The sequence below is a fragment of the Camelus ferus genome, chromosome 6 (assembly GCF_009834535.1).
Source record: "Camelus ferus isolate YT-003-E chromosome 6, BCGSAC_Cfer_1.0, whole genome shotgun sequence".
Classification (NCBI taxonomy): Eukaryota; Metazoa; Chordata; class Mammalia; order Artiodactyla; family Camelidae; genus Camelus; species Camelus ferus.
The window spans coordinates 29,131,558-29,155,358 of record NC_045701.1 but is presented as its reverse complement, the minus strand read 5'-3'; the positions used below and the strand labels follow the sequence as shown (position 1 = coordinate 29,155,358).

Genomic DNA, 23,801 nt, shown 5'->3' with positions numbered 1-23,801 from the left:
TTCTGTATCTGTGAGGAGAGAAAACTACAATGTACCATCATATAAATAGAACATATTTAGATAGCAGATCATCCTTTAAAATGTTTTTTAGAAGGTACTTATTTGAACATGTAATTTGACATGTACATTAGACATGTAATTTGAGATAAAATAGAAATATGAATATAGATATAATCTAAACTAATTTTAAAAAATTACATTGTGGTGCTCATTTTTTAATGTATAAAAATATCTAATCACTATGTTGTACGTCTGAAACTAATTATAATATTGTAAGTCAACTATACTTCAATTTTAAAAAAAAGTAGTACATTAATCCCTGCCATGCCAGCTACTAGAATGCCACTTAGTAAAACCCTACTTAATTTTGGTTTTGAAGAGAAACTCAGACTTCTTGACTGTATTCCTCCTTCCCAGTCCAGTTTAGGTGTCCACTCCTATGTTTTCTCATCAACCTGTCCATAGAAATAACACACACCACACTCTGTATTGCGGTCACCTATTCACTCATCTCTTTCCACAAATAGACTGACTGTAGGCTCTTTGAGGGTAGAGACCTTGTTGGACCATTTTGTACCTCCAGGCCCAGACAAACTGCACATAATAGGCATTCAGTGAATCGACTTGTTCTCTGCTCTTTTTTATTCACTAAACACATTGTCAGTGCAAATGTCATGTCAAATGTTGTACTTTTTTCCTAAGGCTACAAAGGCATAGGAAGTTTAAGTTCCCCACCAGAGGCAGCAGAATGGCTTTGGAGCCAGGGACCTGGCTTTCAATCCCAGTCCTACTAATTACTGCTAATTAGGAGTAGTGATAATTTGTATTAATCATTACTTGAGTGACTTTGGGCAAGTTATTTAACTTCTCTAAGCCTTACTCATTGACAAAGGGAATAACAGTACTACTTACCCCACAGGGCGGTTGTGAATTTCACGGGAAAGTGAACATAAAGCACTTAACACACTTGTGACACGGCATTCAAAAATAAGAGCTACCATTTACTTATTATATTGTGACTAGTGGTTTAATAAAAACAAAAAGAAACAGCTTCGGATAGCAGATGCTGGAGAATCAATATTGCCCAGAGGAGACCATGAACAGGTATCTCAGAGGATAGGACACAACTGATTCTTGAAGGGAGGTCTAGACAAGGAAATTACCAGCAATAGGAACAATTAGAAGTAGAAGAGGAAGGTGTAGAGCATGTGGCAAACAGAGGTTTAAAGTAGTTAGCAAGTTGAGCATGTGGCAAAGAGCTAAGGGAGAAGGCTGCTTGGAGTGTTAGCAGTTTTATCATCTCCCCACTGTAGGATAGTGGGTGCTGTTGCCTTTTTACAGATAGCAAAACTGAGGCTGTTGACAGTAACTTGCCTCCAACTACATGATGACTAGTAGCAGAGCCAGTGTTCAAAGTTTGTAAATTTTATGTGCCTCTTATCACGCCATGATGCCAAAGTCCTAGCTTTTTAAGAATAAGAAAAACTTACTTATATCTTAATGTACATGAGCCACAGAATTTGATGTGAACATTATCAAATCTGTGATTTTTTTATAGGAACAAGGCAAGAGTTTTGCTGTTTATTGCATTTACTTTATCAGGTGTAAATATTACATTCATTCATTTATTTAAATATTTATTGAGTTTAAATATTTCTGTGAAACAATTGTTCCAAATCTTCTCCCCCACTCATTGGATCTTCTTATAGTGTCTGTGGATTGGGCAGATTTCAACTGCTGGATTTACCTTCACTTTATACAGATAGCAGATTAGAAGGTTTCTAAGGAAATTTTCAGAAATGATCCTATAGCAGAAAAGAAAGGAGCCTAACATTGGTATTGAACAGCATCTCCAAACATTAACTCTTAGTAATCCAGATGGCATGAGTGAGTACTATGGAGAGAGATTTCCTGTTAAATGGAGTTTACAGTTTATTGAGAACCCACAAGATGTTAAACTGTTAATGAAACATTAGTTCTGTTTGTTACCCATGAAAGTTAATGTTCTAAAGAAGGTGCTATGACTATCTTCTTTTATTGACTCACGTTAAAATAGGTTGAAATAGACAACTAAAGAGCTTTTTTTTATTGCTTTTTTTTTTTATTGAGGTGTAGTCAGTTTACAAGGTTGTGTCAGTTTCTCATGTACAGCACAATTCTTCAGTCATACATGAATATATATACATTTTCATATTCTTTTTCCCAGCAAGCTACAAGATATTGAATATATTTCCCTGTGCTATACAGTATAAACTTGTTTATCTATTTTATAAGAGCTTCTTTGTATTGATTAAAAAAATCTATAGTGAAGATTTAAAACCTGTTTAACTATTTATGTGGGGTTTTTTACCAACCCAACTAACAAGTTCAGATCTACAAGTTTGAAAATCTCAGGGCCAAAAGTTTATCCTTAAACTTGGCTCTTGAGGCATGTTTTTCTGCCTTCCTCCCCACCCACCCCAATAGTGCATCATTGTTAGGAAGACTAACACCTCCCTGAAATATCTTCCCAATTCTTTTCACCATTTTTTTTTTTTTTGGTATAACATCATGGCAGTTTTAATACAACCACCAGTCTTCACAAAATAATTTTAACTTTGTGCCTGAGCTAGCAGCATTTGCACTGTGACATTCCTGTATATACATAAGCATTTTATGTAAGTACAAATGTTAAAAGCAGAGTAACTTAAACAGTTGCCTATTCAAAGGTAAATAGACACTGTAGGTTATTTTTCTTCTGGAATCATTTTTGCTGCATAGTAAATGTATTCTTTTTTTTTTTTACTGTGTCTAAGACTTTAATACAGGACTACAAATCTGAGTCTGATTCCTTTCAGTTCTATACATCTTAAAACTTTGTTTAGATCATTAACCCTTCTTTGTCATATTCATGTTAATACTTACACAGTCTTGAACACTTTCTTTCCCTATTTCAGTACTGTTACCACCAATTTTTTTTGTATATGTAGTTTTTTTTATTTAAGTTTAGTTGATGTGTAATATTATATAAGTTACAGGTGTACAATATAGTGATTCATGATTTATCACATTTTTTAGAATCTCTTATTCTCCATATTTTTCTTACTTAATGTACCAACACTCTGTATACTGTCTGCTACTTTTTCCCGCACAGGAGACATACTAGATTAGAACTGATTTAATTTGATAAAGATAAAATTTCTCCAAAATGTATCTACATACATATTGCTTAATACTTTATATTCTGTACTCAAAGCAACATTTAGTTTAGGATTATAGAAACTTTTTGAGTGTAATTTTAGCATATTGTAAAATACTCAACAAGTTTCCAAATTTCAAACTGAATTTGGACATACAGGATAGGTTTCAAAATTGAATTTTAAAGACTCTAGCATCTCTTGGTTTTGCAAGTTGAAAGAGGAAACAATTTTATATTAAAATATCAACATTATAGTAATAATTATTGAACACCTACCATATGCCAGGTACTTTACACATATTGGTGTATTTAATCCTCACAACAACCAGGAAAGGTAACCATTATCATCATTTGAGAGATGAGGAAAGTGAGGTGCCAGGAAATTAAGTCGTTTTGTGATAAATGTGGAATTCAAACTAAAGTCTCTGTGACTTTAAAGTCTTTTTTCTTTTCACCACACCACACTCTGTACTTTAAACACACATGTTTAAACATGTGATCTTTTCTGAAGTAGGCTGCTCTATTTTCTCAGTAGTTGATAATTCTGAAGTTCTCTTTCTTTTGTGTTCATAGATTTCTTAAGATTAATTGAGAGTTACTTGGTGCTTCTAACTTTTCACGTGTTAGATTGCTTTTTTGTTTGGAGTAGAATATTTCCAAATGTGGAATATTCTTTCAAATAATGCTAAAAATTGAGAAATCTGAACAGGTAGGGAATCTGGTTCAATCTGACAATCCTTTGGTGGCCCTCCACTCCTCGACTTTCAAGGGAGATGCACACTTATCAGTGAGATGGGAATGGGAGGCTTAAAAACTGAGGGTTATTGGTGGAAAAAATGGGCATATGGAATATGGAAGTGAAAGAATTACATTTTAATATAACTTTAAGAATAAATATGCTACTTAAGATATGAAGGATGTGTTTATCTTAGTGTATTAGAAAAAAATTATATGATATTTCATTTTATGGATCTTATTACTTAGAATGAAGCTAGGTAAAAACACAAGCTGTTTAAAGAAAAATACTGATATATAGGTAGAGCATAGACATGGCAAAGATTGAATGTGGAACATAAATAAGGTAAATGGGTTTGATCCATTCCAAGCCCTCATATATTAAATTGGATCTCATTTCCTTTCTTAGGTGTTCTTTATTATTATTATTTTTTAATAGAGATACTGGGGGTAGAACCCAAGACCTCATGCATGCTAAACGTGCTCTCTGCCACTGAGCTATACCCAACCCCCTTAGTCAAGCTCCTTTAAATCCGACTCACGTTAAGATCGTCCTTATTTCTCAGAGCTTCACATTTATTTAGGGCAGTAGCTAAGCATGATATAACCCACAGGTGTTTGGACCTCACAGAGGCTTTTTAAAGTGTTGACTTCTTTGCCAAGATTTGAATGTTTTTAGGATTAGTCTCTAATCAGGACTTACTTCTCAGAGAGGGTTCTGGGAAGGTGAAATCTCCCTGTCCCTCTGTTACTAATTCCAGCCCGGGTATGCCTTTCTTGAGCCAGATGGCCCCTGGATCCGAAGAACAGTTAAATGCAAGTGAGGCCTGAGCTATGGGGGAGCGCTATCAGTGAGAGCTGGCACAGGACTTGTCCCTCAGGGGCTGGACAAGATCCTTAGGGTGAGGATAAGAATTGCAGATTTAAGAAAGAGCTTGGCTTGGCAGAGATCCTTGGACTTCACTGGGTGGGGGAGAAGGGGAAAGAGCCAGGGGACTGATCTCCCTACCCCGAGGCTGGGAGATGTGAGGAGACCTGAGAGCCTGGCTGTCAGGGGCCTGCTGCACTGCCTGCCCACAGGGGCAGAGACTGCTCTGTCTTCCTGTTCTCTTGGGACTGCTACCACTTGTGGTCCTCCAGTAATGAAACCTAAGCCCCTCTGAAGGAACAAAGAAAAAGAACCCATCTGGCGAAGCCAGGCAACAAGAAAGAAACAAGCACTTAGGATAAACAATGCAGTAGACCAGCTGAATAGAAGTGCCAGAGGAGGCGAGACAGTAACTTGAATATAAAAATAATAAATCATAGGAGGACTTCAGGAAGTTCAAGTGAAGTATGAAAAAAGACTTATGGAGCAAAAAATATGATTTCCTAGCTAAAAACTTATTAATACCTGACTTTTAATTCATGCACATACTTTTTTTTTTCAATCTCCACTAAAATGTAAGCCCCATAAGAGCATGAACTTTTTCTCTTGTACACACTGCAGACCTGTTGTTAATGCCCAATGTCTAGAATGCAGTCTTACACATAGTAAGCACCCAGCACATAGCTATTGGATAATTGAATGAATGAGTATGATAATTGATTGGTCTAGAAGATCAAGGAGAAGAAATATTTCAAAGTCCAGAGCCAAAAATACAGAGAGACTGAAAAAAGATGAGAGACTTAAAGGATAGATTCAGGATACCTAACATGGCTCATAACACAAAAGGGGACAAATGGAGGAGAAGTAATAATTAAAGAAATAGAAAAAAATTTCCTGAGCTAAGGAGTTCAGTGTACAGGTTGATGTCCCAGAGAAGATCAGTGTTGAAAAAACACACCTAGTGTTATTTTGGTAAAATTTTTGAACTCCAAGGATTTATCTTGGAGGCTTCCAGATAGAACTTCGTGTACCTATAAAGTATCAGACTCACATCAGAATTCTAATCAATCACACTAGAAATTAGGAGACAGTGGAAGAATATCCACAGATTACCAAGAGAAAAAGACTGTAATTCCAGATCCTTATTTCCAGTGAAGATATCATCCCCTCTACAAGGGGGAACTATGCCACAAATATATAAAATTTTAGAAAGTGTATTACCCACTTAACTCTTCTGAGATTATTTGTGAAAGATTTTTAACCAAATAAATGAGCCAGAACAGAGATCACAAAAAAGGGATAGAAAAAGTGGAAAATGACAGACTCTTTGGGAATGTTATATAAATGCTAAGTAAGGACTCTAATCAAAAGGGATATACTTCAGGGAACAATTCAATAGTATTTATGATGTTAAAGTGCTAAATAAGTCAAAGCAAAACCTCGGAATTGTGGGAGAGAAAAGAGATAAGAGCTTTCCAAATGGAGATGGGGAGAGGAAGAAGTGCCAGTAAGCACATTTTGGCTACTCAGCATCATTAGTCATCAGGGAAATGCACATCAAAACCACAATGAGATCCCATTTCATGTCCACTAGGATGGCTTTCATAAAAAAAATGGACAATAACAAGTATTGACAAGGATGTGGAAAAATTGAAATCCTCATATACTTACGGTGGGAACATAAAATGGTGGGACCACTTTGGAAAACAGTTTGGCAGTTCCTCAAAAAGCTGGTCACAAAAGACCACATATTATATGATTTCATTTATATGAAATGTCCAGAATAGGCAAATTTATGGAGACAGAAAGTAGATTAGTGGTTGCCTTGGACTGGGCAAGATCGGAGTGAGATGGAGGTTGACTGCTAATGGGCACAGGGATTTTTTTCGCCTGGGGGGTCCAGAACGTAAAATTAGGTTGTGGTGATACTTGCATAACAATATGAATATATTAAGAAACACTGAATTGAACACTCAATGGGTGAATTATGTGGTATGTAAAGTATAGCTCAATAAAAACAGCTTACATGAATCTCTTAAGGCTTTATGCTGAAGGAAAGAAGCCAGTCTCAAAAGGTTACATACTATAAGAATTCATTTATTTATTTCCTCAATTATGGAAGATTGTGACATTTACTAATAATCAAAATATATATGCTTGTATGCATGTGTATAAACACATACATACACACTAAAAATAGGCTTTAATTGTAACATGTCCAGTAATTTCTATTTTAACTTCTCTTTATGTTTGAAAATCAAGAAAATGTTAAATTCAGCTTGCATTAAGTAATTAACCTTTTACCAAATGAGATAAAATCAATACAGGCTCTTAAAATATCAGAAATGTTTACCACATCCTCTTAGTCCCTGTAACACAAAGCCTCAGCTTCTTAGTTCCTTGGCTCTGTAGCTTTTTAGAATTTGGATGTTCAAGTCAATTCTTTCCCCTTTTTGTTAAGGAGGTAGTCTATGTGGTCAGGCCTTACTCTTCCAAAACCATCTTTTAAAATGAAGAAAATCTGAGATATGTTTTTCTGCAGTACATGAGAAATAATTTGGGTAATCCACAAAGCCAAAGAAGAACATAAGGTGTCAATGATCTTCTTGAATGTTTGCAGCAATCCCCAAATCCCTTCTTTGTTACTTCTTGGTGAAATTTTCTTCGTGAGATTTTAACTGTACTGCCCTCTTCTGTCATTTATACTTTTCTTAGCTGATCAGTTTTATGGATTTGGTCCAAGAAACTGTCTTTATTTTTATATTGTGGGGCTTGATTAAATCTGCTTTTTGCTATTATTCTTGCTGTCTTCTAAGTGTTATAGACTGCATTAAAATCACAATTATCTTCATCTCACATGAGCTCTTCAACTTCAGTGAATTTACTCCCTTACATTTAAGAAGAATTTTAACAAAATCTAGTTACTCCAATGGGTTCTGAACATAATTCATATCGTTTTCATTTTCTTTACACAAATCTGAAGGCCAAACAGAAAGGTAGCCTTCTAAGAACAATTTCTATTGCTTGGGACGCTCTGCTAAACAGCACTGGTTTCCTCAAGGGAGTCTGGTACTTATGCTTAAGCATATGCACCAGAATTTGAAGGCTATTTTGATGAGCACCTGGTATTGGTGGCAGACCTGCCTATAGCTCCTGGTGTCTCCTTCCACTTCTGTCTTGAGTCCTGTATTGTCCCCCCCCCCCATTGCTATCATTTTCACCTCCTCCAACTTGGTACTGTACCCCTCCCTGCGCTACAGTGGGGCCCTGCTGTAAGAGATGGACTTGAGTGGCCTGGATAAGACTCACGACTGGTCCTGATTCTTGATCGACTCCAGCTTCAACAACTTGCCTGCTTTCTCTTTAAACCAAGTCAGGTGAATCAGAGGGAAGACTGCTAAATGAATTCTCATAAATTTCTTTAAGACTTGTGCATAGAGTTTTCTGCTCCCATAGGCATGTTTGGCTCTGCACTTTCATACTTCCTGCTTTAATAACCTTTCTCATCCTTTTAGTATCTACATTTGTTGGGGAAAACTGAGATGACTACATTGCAGTCATAGTTCTTTCAATGATTTTACCCCTTCTATGTCCTTCTATAGTTTCACTTTCTAATAATGTTCTGATATTTCTGGGGCTTGACCTCAGCTCCTCTCTCTTTAGTGGTGACTTTTAGGAAAGTTTATCCTTTTATCTTAAACTCTACATTTTGATGATAACTTTGAAAGTCTTTATCTCTTTTTTTTAAATGAAGTATAGTCAGTTTATAATTTGTGTCCATTTCTGGTGTATGCATAATGTTTCAGTCATCCATATACATACATATATTTCTTTTCATATTCTTTTTCATTATAGGTTACTACAAGATATTGAATATAGTTCCCTGTGCTATGCAGTAGAAACTTGTTTATCTATTTTATATGTAGTAGTTATTATCTGCAAATCTTGAACTCCCAATTTATCCCTTCCCACCCCTGGTCTCCCCCCTGGTAACCATAAATTTGTTTTCTATGTCTGTGAGTCGGTTTCTGTTCTGTAAGTTCATTTCTGTCTTTTTTTTTTTAAGATTCCACATATGAGTGATATCATACAGTATTTTTCTTTCTCTTTCTGGCTCACTTCGCTTAGAATAACAATCTCCAGTTTCATCCATCTTGCTGCAAATTGCATTATTTTATTCTTTTTTATAGCTGAACAGTATTCCATTGTGTGTGTGTGTGTGTGTACACACCACATCTTATTTATCCATTCATCTGTCGATGGACATTTAGGTTGCTTCCATGTCTTGGCTATTGTAAATAGTGCTGCTATGAATATTGGGGTGCATTATCTTTTCTTTTTTTTTAACATTTTTTATTGATTTATAATCATTTTACAATGTTGGGTCAAATTCCAGTGTTCAGCACAATTTTTCAGTTATTCATGGACATATACACACTCATTGTCACATTTTTTTCTCTGTGAGTTATCATAACGTTTTGTGTATATTTCCCTGTGCTATACAGTGTAGTCTATTCTACAATTTTGAAATCCCAGTCTATCCCTTCCCACCTGCATTATCTTTTCAAATTAGAGTTCCACCAGATATATGGCCAGGAGTTGGATTGCTGGATCATATAGTAACTCTATAAACTCTTTATTTCTGTCATTAAACTTTTATGAAACTAGTACTGAATTTCTATTTCTGGGTAGTTCTCTTTGAAATCACTTCACAATCAGTCAGTTAACAAACATGTATGGAACATTTTATAGCATGTACAAAGCTCTATGTTACAAAATGTTATGATTGTCATAGCAACATTAAAACAAAGTTCTTGCCCACAAAGCACTTATAATGGGTAGGTAGGACCCTCCCCCTCCCCCCAAATTGACTCACTGGGCCACCTCTCATTCTCTTTCCTTTTAAAAAAATTTTATTTATTTATGTATTTCCTCCTTTCATTGTTAATCTTGGCAGCTGTGCTGCTGGCGAGTGGGGATATATGACAGCTATGAAAATTGGTGCCATCACAAATTTGGCATTTCCAACCTCAACTGCACTTTAACACTACTCAAAAATTCTATGTGATACTAGTTAAATTCCTTTCTCTAAGTTTCTCACTAAACTTAAAATGCTCATTAAGCCCCCAGTCCTCCATTCTCTTGTATTCAGCCTGTGACTGAACTTCTGCTTCACAGAATAAACTGTATTTCCAAAATACCTCTTCCCAAATTTTTAGCATCATGTGTATTGGCCCCTATTCTTAACCTTCTTGCTGCTTCTTACTCAGGACTCATCTGTACACCTGTGCTGTAGAGCCTTTCTTGCCTCCTCTCTCCTGTGTTTTCTACTTTATTGACTCCTTCCCCTCAATATATTAAAATATTCTCTCTCTCCCCCACCTCTCCTTCTCTTTCCCCCTCTTTCCTCCTCTTTACCTCTCTCTTTCACCAGTTGTTGCTCATTTAGTCTCCCAAATATTTCTCAAATCAGTCCTCGTCTCTGTATGCTCACTGTGACTACCTTTGTTCACGATAGTCCACTGTCAACTTCGTGTCTAGCCCTTTAAAGCCACCCATTACAGTAACTACCAGAAGAATGTTTCTCAAGTAATAAATCTCATCCTTTTGCTTCCCCATTTAAATTAACCCGGTAATGTCTCCCCATTGTCTGCAGAATAAAGTCTATACTGCTTAGCAGGTCATACATGAGCTTTCACCATCTAGAGCATCCTAACTTAACAGCCTCCATGTCTGTCACTCATACATACTGAACACCATAGCAAATGGTCTTGAATGCCTTTATTGTTTCCACAAATTTGTTTAATCTTCCTAGAATGTTCTTTCCTCCAATTACCAAGGAAACACTTACTCTTGCTTTAAGACCGAGCTCAAACATCACTTCTTCCTTCATGGCTTCCCCTTTACATTCTCCAGGGACTGTGATATGATGTACACACTCCCACGTCTCTCTGTTTGTTTTATACCTCTAATGTAGTCTTTAAGCACCTGTGGTAATTACTTGTCTTACCTGTATGTGCGCTAAGCCCCTTAAGGGTAGCTACTGTGTTCTCTTCATCTTTGTGTATCCCCTGATACCTAGCATATAGTCCAACACACGTGCTTAGTAAATATTTGTTAAATTAATAGATTGGTTAATTAAAAGATAATACAAGACAGCATATACCCAACAGTTCAGAGGAAGGTTAAACCTTTTAGAAAATTAAACCTCAGGACAGGGCTAAGGAAAGAAGAAGCACTTGAATGGGACCTTTGAAGGATGTAGCAGTCAGGTAAGTAGGGATGAAAGAGAAAGAAATTTTCAGTGAAAAATTGATACAAGCAAAGGGGTTGGGTCTACAACCTCATAAAGCCACGGAGAGTGTGGAACAGAGGGTTCATGACTAAAACCAGCAAACAATAAGGCTAGAGAGGAGTGAACTAGTGCTGGATTATAAAGGGACTTGAAACCTAGGATTAGGTTTTGGGAGTTCATCCTGTAAGTCAAAGGATTCAAACAAGTAAACCAGGATCTATTTATAGCTGTTTAAACCATTAACCTCTGCTACCACTGTCATTACCACTACCACACCCAGCCTGAAAATTCATAGCGGGAGTGGAGACAGAGCCTGTAAAGGCAGGCCTTTCCTTTCCTTGCAGGGACTTGAATCAGTCCCCGACATGATGTCAGAATGTACATAAACAAGAAGTGAGAATGATCTCTTCACAAAATGGTTGGGTGCTGCTGGCACCGCTACTTAAACATCTTTGAAAGTGCTTGTTTTGTTTTGAAACACTAAAGCAACCTGATAAATGCAGAATTAATAAGGGGGAAAATACAGGATAGTTTGAAGATGGGAGAATCGGTGGCAGGGATAATAATTGAATTATCTTAATGGGCCAAGCTGGAAAGAGACTCTAACTGATGGCGGTGCAGTGAAAAGAAGAGATTGGTTTGGAAGCCACAATTGACTGGACTTGATGAGTGAGGAATGGAAAGAAGCAGAAATTGGAAACATATGTGCTGACTGGTTGGCTTCTTATCTTACCTATTTTTTAATCAATTTTTAACTCCTCTCTTCCTGTCAATTAGGAATATATTATATATTAGGTTCAATAACATTTATATGTATAATATTATAGACATAAATGTATAACAATATATATTATTATATACTAGGAATTACATGTACCTAATATTATATATAATATTATACAGGTATATTAGTAGCTGTCTATTTCCTGTTTTATTTCCAGAACTTCTCCATTAGCTCTGTCCTCATGGTCAGTTCCTCTGACTAGAATGTCTCTCCTTCTCCATTTTCTCTTCCCCATTCTCCTTTTTGATGAAGTGTCCATCCTTCAAGATTTACCTCAGTTATTCCTTTGACACCATCTTTGACGACTGCTTTATTTTGTTTTCCTTCCTTTTTTGGTTCCCACAGTATTTGTACTTATCCTATAACAGTTATTTGTATTGTTGTCGTAATGGTTTGCATATTTTCTCTCCAGACTTCTTGAGAACAAAGAGTTACTCTTTTGGTATCTGTAGTGTCTAGCGCAGCACTTGACACAGGTAGGCCTTCAGAGTACCGGCTGAGTGCATAGTAATGGCCACCTGTGACTACTGGCCTGGAGCCCACCCAAGAGATGCATGTTAGCACATGGGTAAACTACAGAGATCTCGTAATGATTATGCCTGCCCGTCTCTCACAGCTTTGGCATTCGTTTCATTTGCATATTGCACTCTTGTTTGCTTACCTGGAATATTGCTTCCACACAGAGAATTTCAATTTGTTTTTCATCTCCCTTAGATGTCTAAGACTTTTCCTAATAGGACCCAACCTTTCCAAGCAAACGATCCCGGACATGTGCCATGTTCATTCCTCTCCTATGATTGTTAAGGTTTTTTAAAAGTTCTGCTTAAAGCTCCTCCTGCCTCAGTCCACGTTGCTCCTCACCTTTGGGCCCTCCCAGCACTAACGGCAGGACCGCAGGTTGGCAGCTGTACCACCATGGGCAAATCATTTAAGCTTTCTGAGCTAGTGTCTTCTGGAATGTGGGAATGATTCTTCCCTACAGGGTTGCTGTGCAGGTTTGGTATGATGACAGTAAGAACTTTTTCCCTAAATTGAGTCACTTGACTATCTATACCTTTATAACCTTTCCATTTTTGTGGATAATTTTTTGTATTTATTTAATATTCTTAAATTGAGTCACTGCTTTTTTGGTTTCCTTTATACAAGAAACTGTCACCAAGTGAAGCACAGCATGCTTGCCACTTTATAAATAAAGTATAAACTAAAAATAAGTGTAATATAAATGATGTTAATCTTGCTAGATACTGTTGCCAAGCAGAGGCTCTGAGCCTATTAAAAAAGAGACCATCAAGTTTTGAAGAGATGTTACAGATATTCTAGCACAGACATAAGAAGATTCTATTTGATAAAGTACTTCAACTCTCAGGTAACAGGGTTAATGACAGGGGTGTAGGAAGAAGGTGGAATCACATCCTGATCATCTAAAACCACAGTTAAAACCCACCAAGATAAAAACAAGTAAACAAAACAAAGCAAAACAAAAAACTCCACCAAGTTGTTCAGAGCTAATGAATTTAATGAACTTTTAGTGTAAAATTATGATAAATATTTATGAATGCTTATAATCTTACAGAAGTAATCAAAGGTACAAAAATAACAAAAGTGAAATAGCTTGGTTACTAAATATTTTCAAATAGTAAAAACAGAACTTTATTTACTGTCCTAAGTAGGTAATTGTTATCTCTTCCTAATATTGCTACCCTTTCAGCCCTGATTTTGTGCTGGATTCCGTAACCACATGAGCTTCCCTTGACCTTTTCATGCTCCGGGGAGGGGTTCTTTTTTAGTTTCTTCTGTTGAATTTGACTCTTCAACCAGATTATGAGTTTCTTAATGTCAGGAAATATCTTATACTCATTCTTTTATTCCTCAGATATCCAACAGTTTTAGGTGTGTTTAAGACTTACTGAATTAAATTATTATCGTTTATTTGAATTGGAGTCACTAATAAACCTGTACTGGAGATGTAGTACAGACACTCCTGGGCAATTACTATTGTAGTTATTCTATCAAAATAAAACAAAGGCCTTAAATCATATGTTAGTGCATATTTAGTTCATAAATGTATCAAACTTTGAAGTAAGATGGGTGAATCCAACTATTAATATCACATGACTATACAATTTTAAGTCATTCTTATCAGCCCAAAGATTCACCCACATTTTTTATATGTGCCTCAGTATTACTGCACTGCAAAATGTTTAACGTTCCAAGAAATATCCCCAGCTATTTAAACCCTAACTTTTACTAGGATTATTGGCAGCACTACAGTTTTTATTATTTCTCTGGAGGATCATTCATGGCTCATCTTAATTTTCTTAATAGTTCCCATTTAATGAGTATCTACCGTCTCTGTTCCTCAGAGTAATTTTCCGTGGTGTGGTATTACTCCTGTTGCATAGAGAGTAAATTAAGGCTAAGAAGTATTATATCATTTTCCCAGAGTTACATGAATATCGTGTGGTAGAGCTAGGATCTCAGCTAAGCTTTATTTGCTTCCAAATCCTGTGTTCTCCTTTCATGATGTCTGTGTTTGCCCCCGGACAGCTGCACAGCTGTCACAGTCAGTGGGCCTCCTTTCACCACCTCCACTCATCATCACCAGCACTGCTCTTCTCCCGGCCTTCCACAACTCAGTAAATGGCATCTTTGTTCATCTAATTGCTCTGGAAAAAAAGCCTTGAACTCCCTTCTTTCTCTCCTGCTCATATCCAGTCCATCAGCATGCTAACTTGTGACTCCTTTCATTGAAACATACCCCGCACCTGGGTATGTTTCTCGTCACCTCCACTACTTCTGAGCTGATCTGCCCTACATTATCTTTTCTTGAATCATTGCAAAAGCCTTCTGTTTTCTACTTCCTCACTTGCATCCTACCGTCTATTCTCCAGACAACAGCTGGAGTGACCATGTTAAAATATACACCCAAACCTTCCTATGGATCCCTAGCTCACTCAAAGTAAAATCAGAAGTCCTTACTGTGTCCTACAAGGCCCCACATGATCTGTGTCCCCTCCCCCGCCACACACATCCATCTCTAATCCCATATCTTACCACTCTTACCCTGCTATTCTGTTTGGTAGCTTAACCTCCTTGTTTATTGAGCATGCCAGCGTGTACCTGCTTCAGGGTCTTTGCACCAACTGTGGCCTCTGCCTGCAATATATGCCTGCAGGTATTTATATGGCTAGATGCCTCACTTGGAGTTTCTGGTCAGATGTCACTATCTGAGAGACCTTTTTTAGATTCTGTCGCTAAACCATAAATTAGCACACAACCCCCCGCCCCCACTAATCCTCTCTATTCTCTTACTGTGCTTTTCTTGTTTGTTTTGTAACTCTTGTTACTCTTGATACATATGTTGTTTATTTATTGTTTGTCTCTTGCCCGCTATCATGTAAGCTCTTTGATGGCAAGGATTTTGTTACTAAATTTCTAGTAAGTAGAGCAGTGTTTCACGTGTAGAAGGTGCACAAAAAATATTTATTGAATAAAAAAATGAAAATAACTACAAAATTTAAAAATAACGTGGACATTACTTTTAAAGACTAACTCTTGAGCTCTCTTTCCAGAATATATCACCAGCCACTCAACATTTGCCATCTTCACCACACAGTCATTATCATATCTATCTGCGATTTCTACAGTAGACTGCTAGTTGGTTCTCCCATTTCTGCTCTTGCTCTTCCAGCGATCCATTTTTAACCAACAGCCTCCATCTTCAAAAAACTTAATCAGACCTGTCATGGTGCTATTTAAAACTTTCCAATTATTTCATATCATTTTTAGAGTAAAATTCATCCTCTTTACCATGCACTGCAATACTACAAGATATATCTCCTACTCAATTTGCTGATCTTTCTGTTTTTCTTTTTTTTTTTTAAATCACTTTCTTACCCACTGTGCTTTAGCCACATTAATGTTTCCCAAACATGCCAAGCTTATTCCCATTTTAGGACCTTTGCGTAGCTACTCCTGTGCCCTGGTCAAGATCCTCACATCTGTCTCCTTTACCTGCAGGTCTCATCTTAAAGGTTACCTCCTCAGAAAGGCCTTCCCTGTTCACCCAATCCAAAATAGCCTCTCTACTCTTTTCTTAATTTTGGCTTAAGATAAATGTTATAAAGAAAATAATCTTGATTATTAATTTTCTTTTATTCTTTGTCTTTCCATATCTGCATGAACACAGGAAATCTGTCTTCCCTACTTACTGCTCTATGCCTAGAAGACGAACAGTGCCTGGGACCTATTCATCACTCAATTAAACAGATGAATGGTTGAATGAATGAATGAAGCTTTGTCATTGTCATCTGGGGCACTTCATAAAACTGCAGAATCTCAGGCTCCTCCCATGAGATCAAGTCATTAGAGTTAGTTATTATGTGACCCAGAAATCTGTAGTCTAACAAAAATTCTAGATGATTCTTTTGACTAGGTAGATTTGGGAGATCCTGATTTAATGGGATTGTTGCTGAGTGAATGAATGAGTAAATGGGAGTGATGATTCAGGGAGTTCTGTCTTAACCTTAGTATACTGATATGAATTAGTTTCTTTGATATGAACATTTCCCAAGATGTATACCATAAAACACTAATTATACAAGATGTTTGATGAAAAATAAGACAGCTCTTCTGATACATTTAGGAATGCTGAATATTTCATTCTTTGGAGATTAGCTAGCCAGCCCATTAGCATGTTGAAAGTTCTGAGAAATAAAACATTATAGAGGTCTACTTTGTTAAATAGATTTGCCAAATTTACCTAACATCCCTGCTCCAAATTATTTTCTCATCAAAGCCCTATTAATTGTAAGGAGTATGTACCATACATGAAGTACAGTTCTTAGTTCACTTCTACCACCACAACCTGATCTCTCATAGTTAACTGTCTACACAGATCAGTTACATGGCAGATCGTCTAGACTAAACTATAAATCCCAGCAGAAACTGTCTTTTTCGGCAGAAGTGGACTCTACATATCTTTTTAAAATTGTATTCCTATTATATTAAAAATCCAAATAAGGACCTTTTGACTCTCCTTTATGGGGTAGGCTGCAACATAAATAGTTAAATGATTTATTAACTTTTTATATGCATTGCTTTACATTTCCATCTTATTGCTTAATTACTTTGCCTAAAATTACCTGATTTTTTCACCCATCTATTTATTTGAACCCAATTAATCACAAGTAAATTTTTTTATGTCTGGCTAGTTTCATTGCAGTCAGTTCAAAATCTATATAAAGATGATATAGGTTTTTCAGATTTTACCTTATTTCACCTTGTTTTCCCTCTTAAGTTTCCTACCAAAATGAGAACCTACCCAAAATAGAGAGGCAGAGTCTAATAAAGGTGAACGTAGGAGTCTTTGGTTCCATCTTTAATCATTTTTGCCTAATTCTCAGTCAGAATGATTTCTTATGATGATACTGCTTTGGTTTTTTAGAAGTTGGGAGTCCAGAAAATTAGAAATGTGTTAAGCCTGGTGACTTAAGGTATTTGGAAAGCTGAAATAGTTTTTGTAGTATGTCTAGATAATGAAGACAGTAGCATAATAAGCTAACTGCCCTGATGTATATGCCCTTGGTCATGCCTACCTCTTTTCCTAAATGTTAGGCAACAATTTCCACTGTTAATTGTGTCATTTAGTGAAATTACTGATTCTATCCTGAATGAAGACTAAAATCTTCTACAGTGTTTTAGATGCAAGATACAAGCTAGCTTTTATTTGCTTCAGATTCTCTACCAAGAATAGTAGATGAAGTGATTAGCAAAGGAAATTCAGAAAAAGACTATTGCTATGGGCAAACTATGGGAGATAAAAAGGCTCTTGAGAAAAGCTATTTATAGAGGCAGTTTTGCAAGTGAATACCACCCACAATCATTTTTTTTCTCTGTTCTCCAAGGCACATGGCAAGAAACTAAATAAAGACTCCATCTTTTTACCATTTACCCTGGATAAACTAAATATATTGAGCAAGTACCTATTTTACAAAACTACTATATCATTACTATTACAAGGAAATTTCCGGTTCATTTTTCTGATGGCATTTACCTGTTGTGAAAAGTTGTATGTTTCTATTTTTATTTGAACTACCATTTTGACTGGTAGTGTGTCACAGGCTTTTGTAAATAACCTGGTTGTATTATGACCTAGGAGTTGCTTAATTTAGGAAGGCCATCAAAAAGTTAAAATAGTTACATTGTTGGAAGATTGTTACCATTACAGGAAGTAACTTGGTTAAAAGTTAGTGTTACTTTGAGTAATATTTAGGACAACTCCCAGTATTAGGCAACCTTGGGTGTGTCTTCATTAGTGACATACGCAGGAAAAATGTTAAATGGGAGCGTTCAGACACAGGACAATAGAAAGTTGCCCAGACATATGTCAGAGCAGTGTTACTATGTTGACTACACAATTTGGATTGCATGCCCAGAAACGCCCTTCACCTTAAATTGTGATTTTTACAGGCATGGCTGGTTTCATTCTAATGGACTCATGAGCTTGTTTACTCCTAGACTTGCCCTTGTTTCAGCTTTTACATATATGAATGAAGCGTTTGCAGATTCTTGGAGGTTAGACTTCCTATTACTAAATAAGTGTCAAGTGAAGATTGCCCTGCGTGCCTTTAATCATAATAAATAAAAAACAAAAATCTAAATTGAACTTGTAGGGAACTACACAATAGACTCATTTCTGCTCTTCTCAAATACAGTTGTCCCTTGGAATCCAGGGAGATTGGTTCCAGGGCCTTCCCTCTTTGAATACGAAAATCTGCAGATGCTCAAAATTCTTAAGATGGAATAGTACAGTCAGCCCTCGGAATCCACGGGTTCCACGTCCACAGAAGCAGAAGGCCGAGTGTACAGAAGGGGGTTCAAAAGAAAGAGTCCTGGCTTGACTAGAAAATGCACACACATCATGTGTGAACAACTCAGAAGGCAAGAAAGTATATCATACAGTATAGAAGGGGATCTTTTTTTAAGGAAAAAGGTCATTAATATACCCCCCTCTAAAATCATACCTATTCTGTCTGAGTTATCTGAGATGTTTTTCTACTTTTTTCATAGATACATTCCCTGCCAATTCCAGATAACCTGTTTTAGGCTTTTGTACTTTGTTGTGGAACAAGAATTACAGAGTCTTGAGTAGCATGAACATAGGTTCTCAAACATCAAGACTATCTCTAACCTTTCTCTTTTGTCAGTAGTGTGATGTGTGTTTGGTCACTCATTAACCCAAGCATTCATCTTCTCAGCTATAGATATGAAAATCCAAGGTTCTCAGCTTTGTTCTGTCCCAGCACGCATGAGAGAGAAAGGCATTCTCATCAGTGACAATATCTGGGACTCAAAATCTTGAGAAGGGTTGTTGATATAGTTTTAGGGAGAAAAATAGATGATGCTGATAACTCTTCTGCACCTTATCCTTTAGAATCACTAGAGTAGATCTAGATGATGACCAAAGTTCTGGTTCTGAAATGCTGGGATTCTTTCTCTACTCTTCTTAGCATGCTACTTATACACGGTCTTCTCTATAATGTAGTTTTCCCCCTGCAGGAGAGAAAGTGATCTAATACATCAACATATTGTAGAATTGTTAGTCCTACTTTTGTCTATGTATAACAACAACCCATATTCTTTATTTAGATAGGAAATTTTAAAATTTAAATTAAAAACTGGGAATTCACTTTCTGGCTTGTTAGGGGAAAATCTTAAAATAGAAAGATTTGGAATTTCTCTTTTTTAAAACAAAATTAAGGAAGAAAATCTAAAATATATCATTAAATGCTCACATAGCATTTAAAACTTCAGTTGTAGGAATCAGGTTTCTATTTTATTTCTTCCTTGATTAGAGTATGTAAAGTATACTCTAGTGAACACTACATACATCAGAAATCAGAATTTGTTAAGTATTCTGATCGGTTCTTTCTGTCTGGGATGCTTGAAGTGTTAGATTTAAAAAAAAAAAAATATATATATATATATATATATATATGAACACCATGGAAAAAATATTATTTGAATTTTGTTTTATATAGTAATTCTTAATCTTTTTTGTGTCTTGGACCTCTTTGGCAGTCTACAAAATCAGAATAAGTTTTTAATGTGTAAAGTAGTACCCACACACATATAAATACTTATATAAAGGATTAAAAAGAACCCTATTAAAATATAGTTATCAAAATAATAAATTTGTGATCTCTAAGTGCCTCTTTATCAATGCATTGAATAAACCTAGCAGTCATTCTAATAACTACCTTGATTTCAAAGTAGTATACTAGAACCTAAAAGATATGAGATATGTGAAAAAACTATAATGTGATATAAAATATCAGATATTATTGGTGACAGAATCACAGGTACTTTTATGTGGTTTGTTGCCTACATTGTATTTGGAGAAAATACTAAGCTACAATTAGAGGTTAGTGAAAATAAAGACAACTTTTTTCCTGTTGTTCACAGACCCTCTAAGTCTAAATTATTTTTATTCTCCAAAACATTCAAGGAATCCAGATATATTCCTCAGTAACTTAGGAGACTTAGTGTTTCAGGAAAGTGGAGCTCAGAGTCTTTTCCATAGTTAGCCCTTAATGTTTTTCAAGCCTTCAGAATAAGCAATTGGTTGGTTGTTAAATGGCAATTGTTAATATCTCTTAGGATTGACTTATTGTCATTAACTTTATTACAGATTACTAAAGAAACAGATACTCATAAAAGCTAATTTCGTCATTTTGTCTCAAAGTCAAATCAGAAAATATCTGCTAGTAGTAATGAGTGCTTTACTTATGTCTTGACTCGCAGCTGGTATGGCCACTTTGTTCCTTGATCATTAAAGAGAAAATGTAATTCATGTCATAGACCCTGAGTCATCCTTCTACTTTATGGAATCACTATTGCCTGGTCAAATTTGTGTTTTTTTTTAATTTACTTTTTATTATAGTAAAATATGTATAACACAGAATTTGCCATTTAACCATTAAATGCACAATTCAGTGACATGAGTTAAATTCACAGTGCTGTGCAACCATTACCACTGTTTCCAAATTTTCTCATCAGTCCAGACAGAAACTCTGTACTCCATAGACTTAAAGAGGTAAACTGAGGCAAGCTGAAAATGATGAGTTTATTGGAGGAATAGCAGAGAAACTGCAATTTGGGGTTAGCAAACTATAGCAAGCACAGGTGAGTCCACTGAAAGTTTAGGGCAGGTTGTATTTATGGGCAGGGAATGTCGAGAAAGACGAGTTCAGTTAGAGTCAGTTAAAATCAAAAACAGAGACCAGCCTTGAAAACTTCCTGAGCAAGACTCAGTCCAGTCATAAAAACAAAGCTTAATTCAGCCCACAGAGTAAGACTGACCCGACTTGGATCACCTCCCACTCATGTCTCTGGCAAAACTTCCCAAAGTTGATATGAGACAACCTCTAGTCAACCGCTCATCATCTGAGAAAATTCCACTTCTGTAAATCAGGCATTTATGGGAAATCAGCCTCTTAGGGTTTAAGTCTGTCTTCCTGGGAGCACAAGAATGAGACTCCATTTTACCTCCTCCAGTTCTATTCTAGATTGAAATTCTTTCACAACTCATTAAGAAGTAACACCCCATTCCCCATTTCCCCTCCACCCCCCAGCCTCTGGTAACCTCTAATCTGCTTTCTGTCTATAAATCTGCCTATTTGCCTTTTCTAGATATCTTATATAAATGGAATCATACAATATTTATTCTGCTTCTGGCTTATTTCCCTTAGTGTAATATTTTCAAGATTTATGCATGTCATATCAAAACTTGGTTCCTTTTTATGGCTGAATAATACCCCATTGTATGTATATATAGATCTTCTTCAACTTAAAATGGGGTTGTATCCCGATAAACCCTTCATAAAGTGAAACTATTGTAAATCAAAGTGCATTTACTACCAAGCATCATAGCTTAGCCTCGCCATCCTTAAACATGCTCAGAACGTTTACATTAGCCTACAGTTGGGAAAAATCATCTAACACAAAGCATGTTTTGTGATAAAGTGTTGAATATCTCATGTAATTTATTGAATACTGTACCAAAAGTGTAAAAGAGAATGGCTGCACAAGTACAGAATGGTTGTGTGTGGGTTGTTTCCCCTGATGGCACGGCTGCCTAGGAGCTGTGGCTCGCTGCCCTGCCCAGCATCGTGAGAGTATCGTACTGCGTATCACCAGCATGGGAAAAGATCGAGATTCAGAATTTGAAGTATGGTCTCTACTGAATGCATATTGCTTTCACAGCGTCATAAAATTGAAAAATCTTAAGTCAAACCATTGTAAGTCAGGGATCATCTGTATCACATTTGGTTTATCTACTCATCTGTTGGAAGACACCTGAACTGTTTCCACCTTTTGGCTATTGTAAATACTGCTGCTGTAAACGTCGTACGGGTATCTGAGTCCCTGTTTGCAGTTCTTTTGGGTATATACCATGGCTCACATGGTAATCCTTCTGGTTAACTTTTTAAGGAAGCTATGGGATTATTTTTTATAATAGTTCACTCTGTTTTTATTATCCTTTCAGTAATGTTTCTTGAGCATTAGAACAATTTTTTATTTTGCTTATTTCCTGGGTTGACTTTTGTTGCTGATTTTTAAGAAATTGTTTTGGTCATTCATTTTTTCTTTTCTTTTCAATTGTTTGTCTTTCAGACCCGAGTCAGAACTCCATCACAGGGGAACACAGCCAGCTGTTAGGTATAGTATTACTGTGGGGACTGACTCTCTCTAAAGTCACCCTTTCCCTGCTTGCACCAAGAGACATTACTCCCTTCTCTAATTCTGTTTTCTATACCCCTTTTCTACTTTTCATGCCTCAGCTTTTTTTTTCCTGCTGTTTCTGTTCCCAACTTGGTACATTTTAGGACTCTACCTCTGCAGTTGATTGCTGAGACTCAATTTGGTTACATTAAAAAGTAATTTTACATGGTTTATGGCTTTTTAAAAAGTCGAAGAGTTAGAGCTTCTTTTTCCCAAGGTAATGTTTAAAAGAAGATATAATATTCTATAATATCTTGTGATCACCTTCATTTTAATTCCTGAATGAACTTCATAAAAAGCACAGCCTTAAGTGAGGGAAAGAAATTGATGTTTCAGTTCCTTATCTGTGAAATAAATTATGGAAATGAATTGATTTCTTTTAGCTATCACTTATTTAAATTGCAATTAGCTTGTATGTATATATACATCTCAGAACTGATAAATTTTTTAAATATAAAAAATAAAACAAGGGGGAGGGTATAATAGCATAAGTGGTAGAGTGCATGCCTAGCAAGCATGAGGTCCTGGGTTCAATCCCCAGCACTTCCTCTAAACATAAATAAATAAATACACCTAATTACTCCCCTCACAAAAATAAAAATTTTGAATAAGATAAAACATACTCTGGTGAGGAATTCAAACAATACAAAAAGTATATATATAAAGAAGTTAAGGTCCCTTAAAATGTTTCTTCTCCCTACCACCTTACCTCTACTCCCCCAAGGTACTTGCTGTTGACACTTTCTTGCAAATTCTTATAGAAATTTTTACTTACACATTTTCATATTATATACTGACTATCTTTTTTCCTTTTTCTATTAGTGGCATTACACTGTACAGACTGTTCTGTGATTTCCTTTTTACACTTAATATTTTATCTTGGACATCTCATATCAGTATATAAAGATCTGCCTCATTCCTTTATAGTAGTATTTCATTTGTTCCTGCACTGTAATTTTATTCATGAGCATTTAAGTTATTTCCAGGTGTTTTACTGTTGCAAATTATGTTGCAATGAACATCTTGTACATATATCCTTGCATTCTCATTGCCAGTATATTTTTAGGGTAAATTCCTAACAATGGGATTCCCTGGTTAAAGAGTATATATATTTTCAAAAAGATACATCAACTTAAACCCCCCAATAAGGAGTATG

At 36.1% G+C, this 23,801-nt stretch overlaps 1 protein-coding gene across 7 annotated transcripts in view; it reads left to right on the top strand.

The window, feature by feature from the left end:
• Positions 1–23,801, top strand: part of SLC12A6 (solute carrier family 12 member 6) — an 83,290-nt gene that overhangs the window by 23,233 nt on the left and 36,256 nt on the right. For 5 of the 7 annotated variants that reach the window (XM_006194838.3, XM_014567850.2, XM_006194840.3 and 2 more), the window contains one exon: positions 22,538–22,582. The exons of the other annotated variants lie outside the window; for them this stretch is intronic. In XM_006194838.3, the coding sequence (XP_006194900.1) occupies positions 22,538–22,582 (45 nt within the window). The remainder of the gene's footprint in view (positions 1–22,537; positions 22,583–23,801) is intronic. 7 annotated transcript variants of the gene reach the window in all.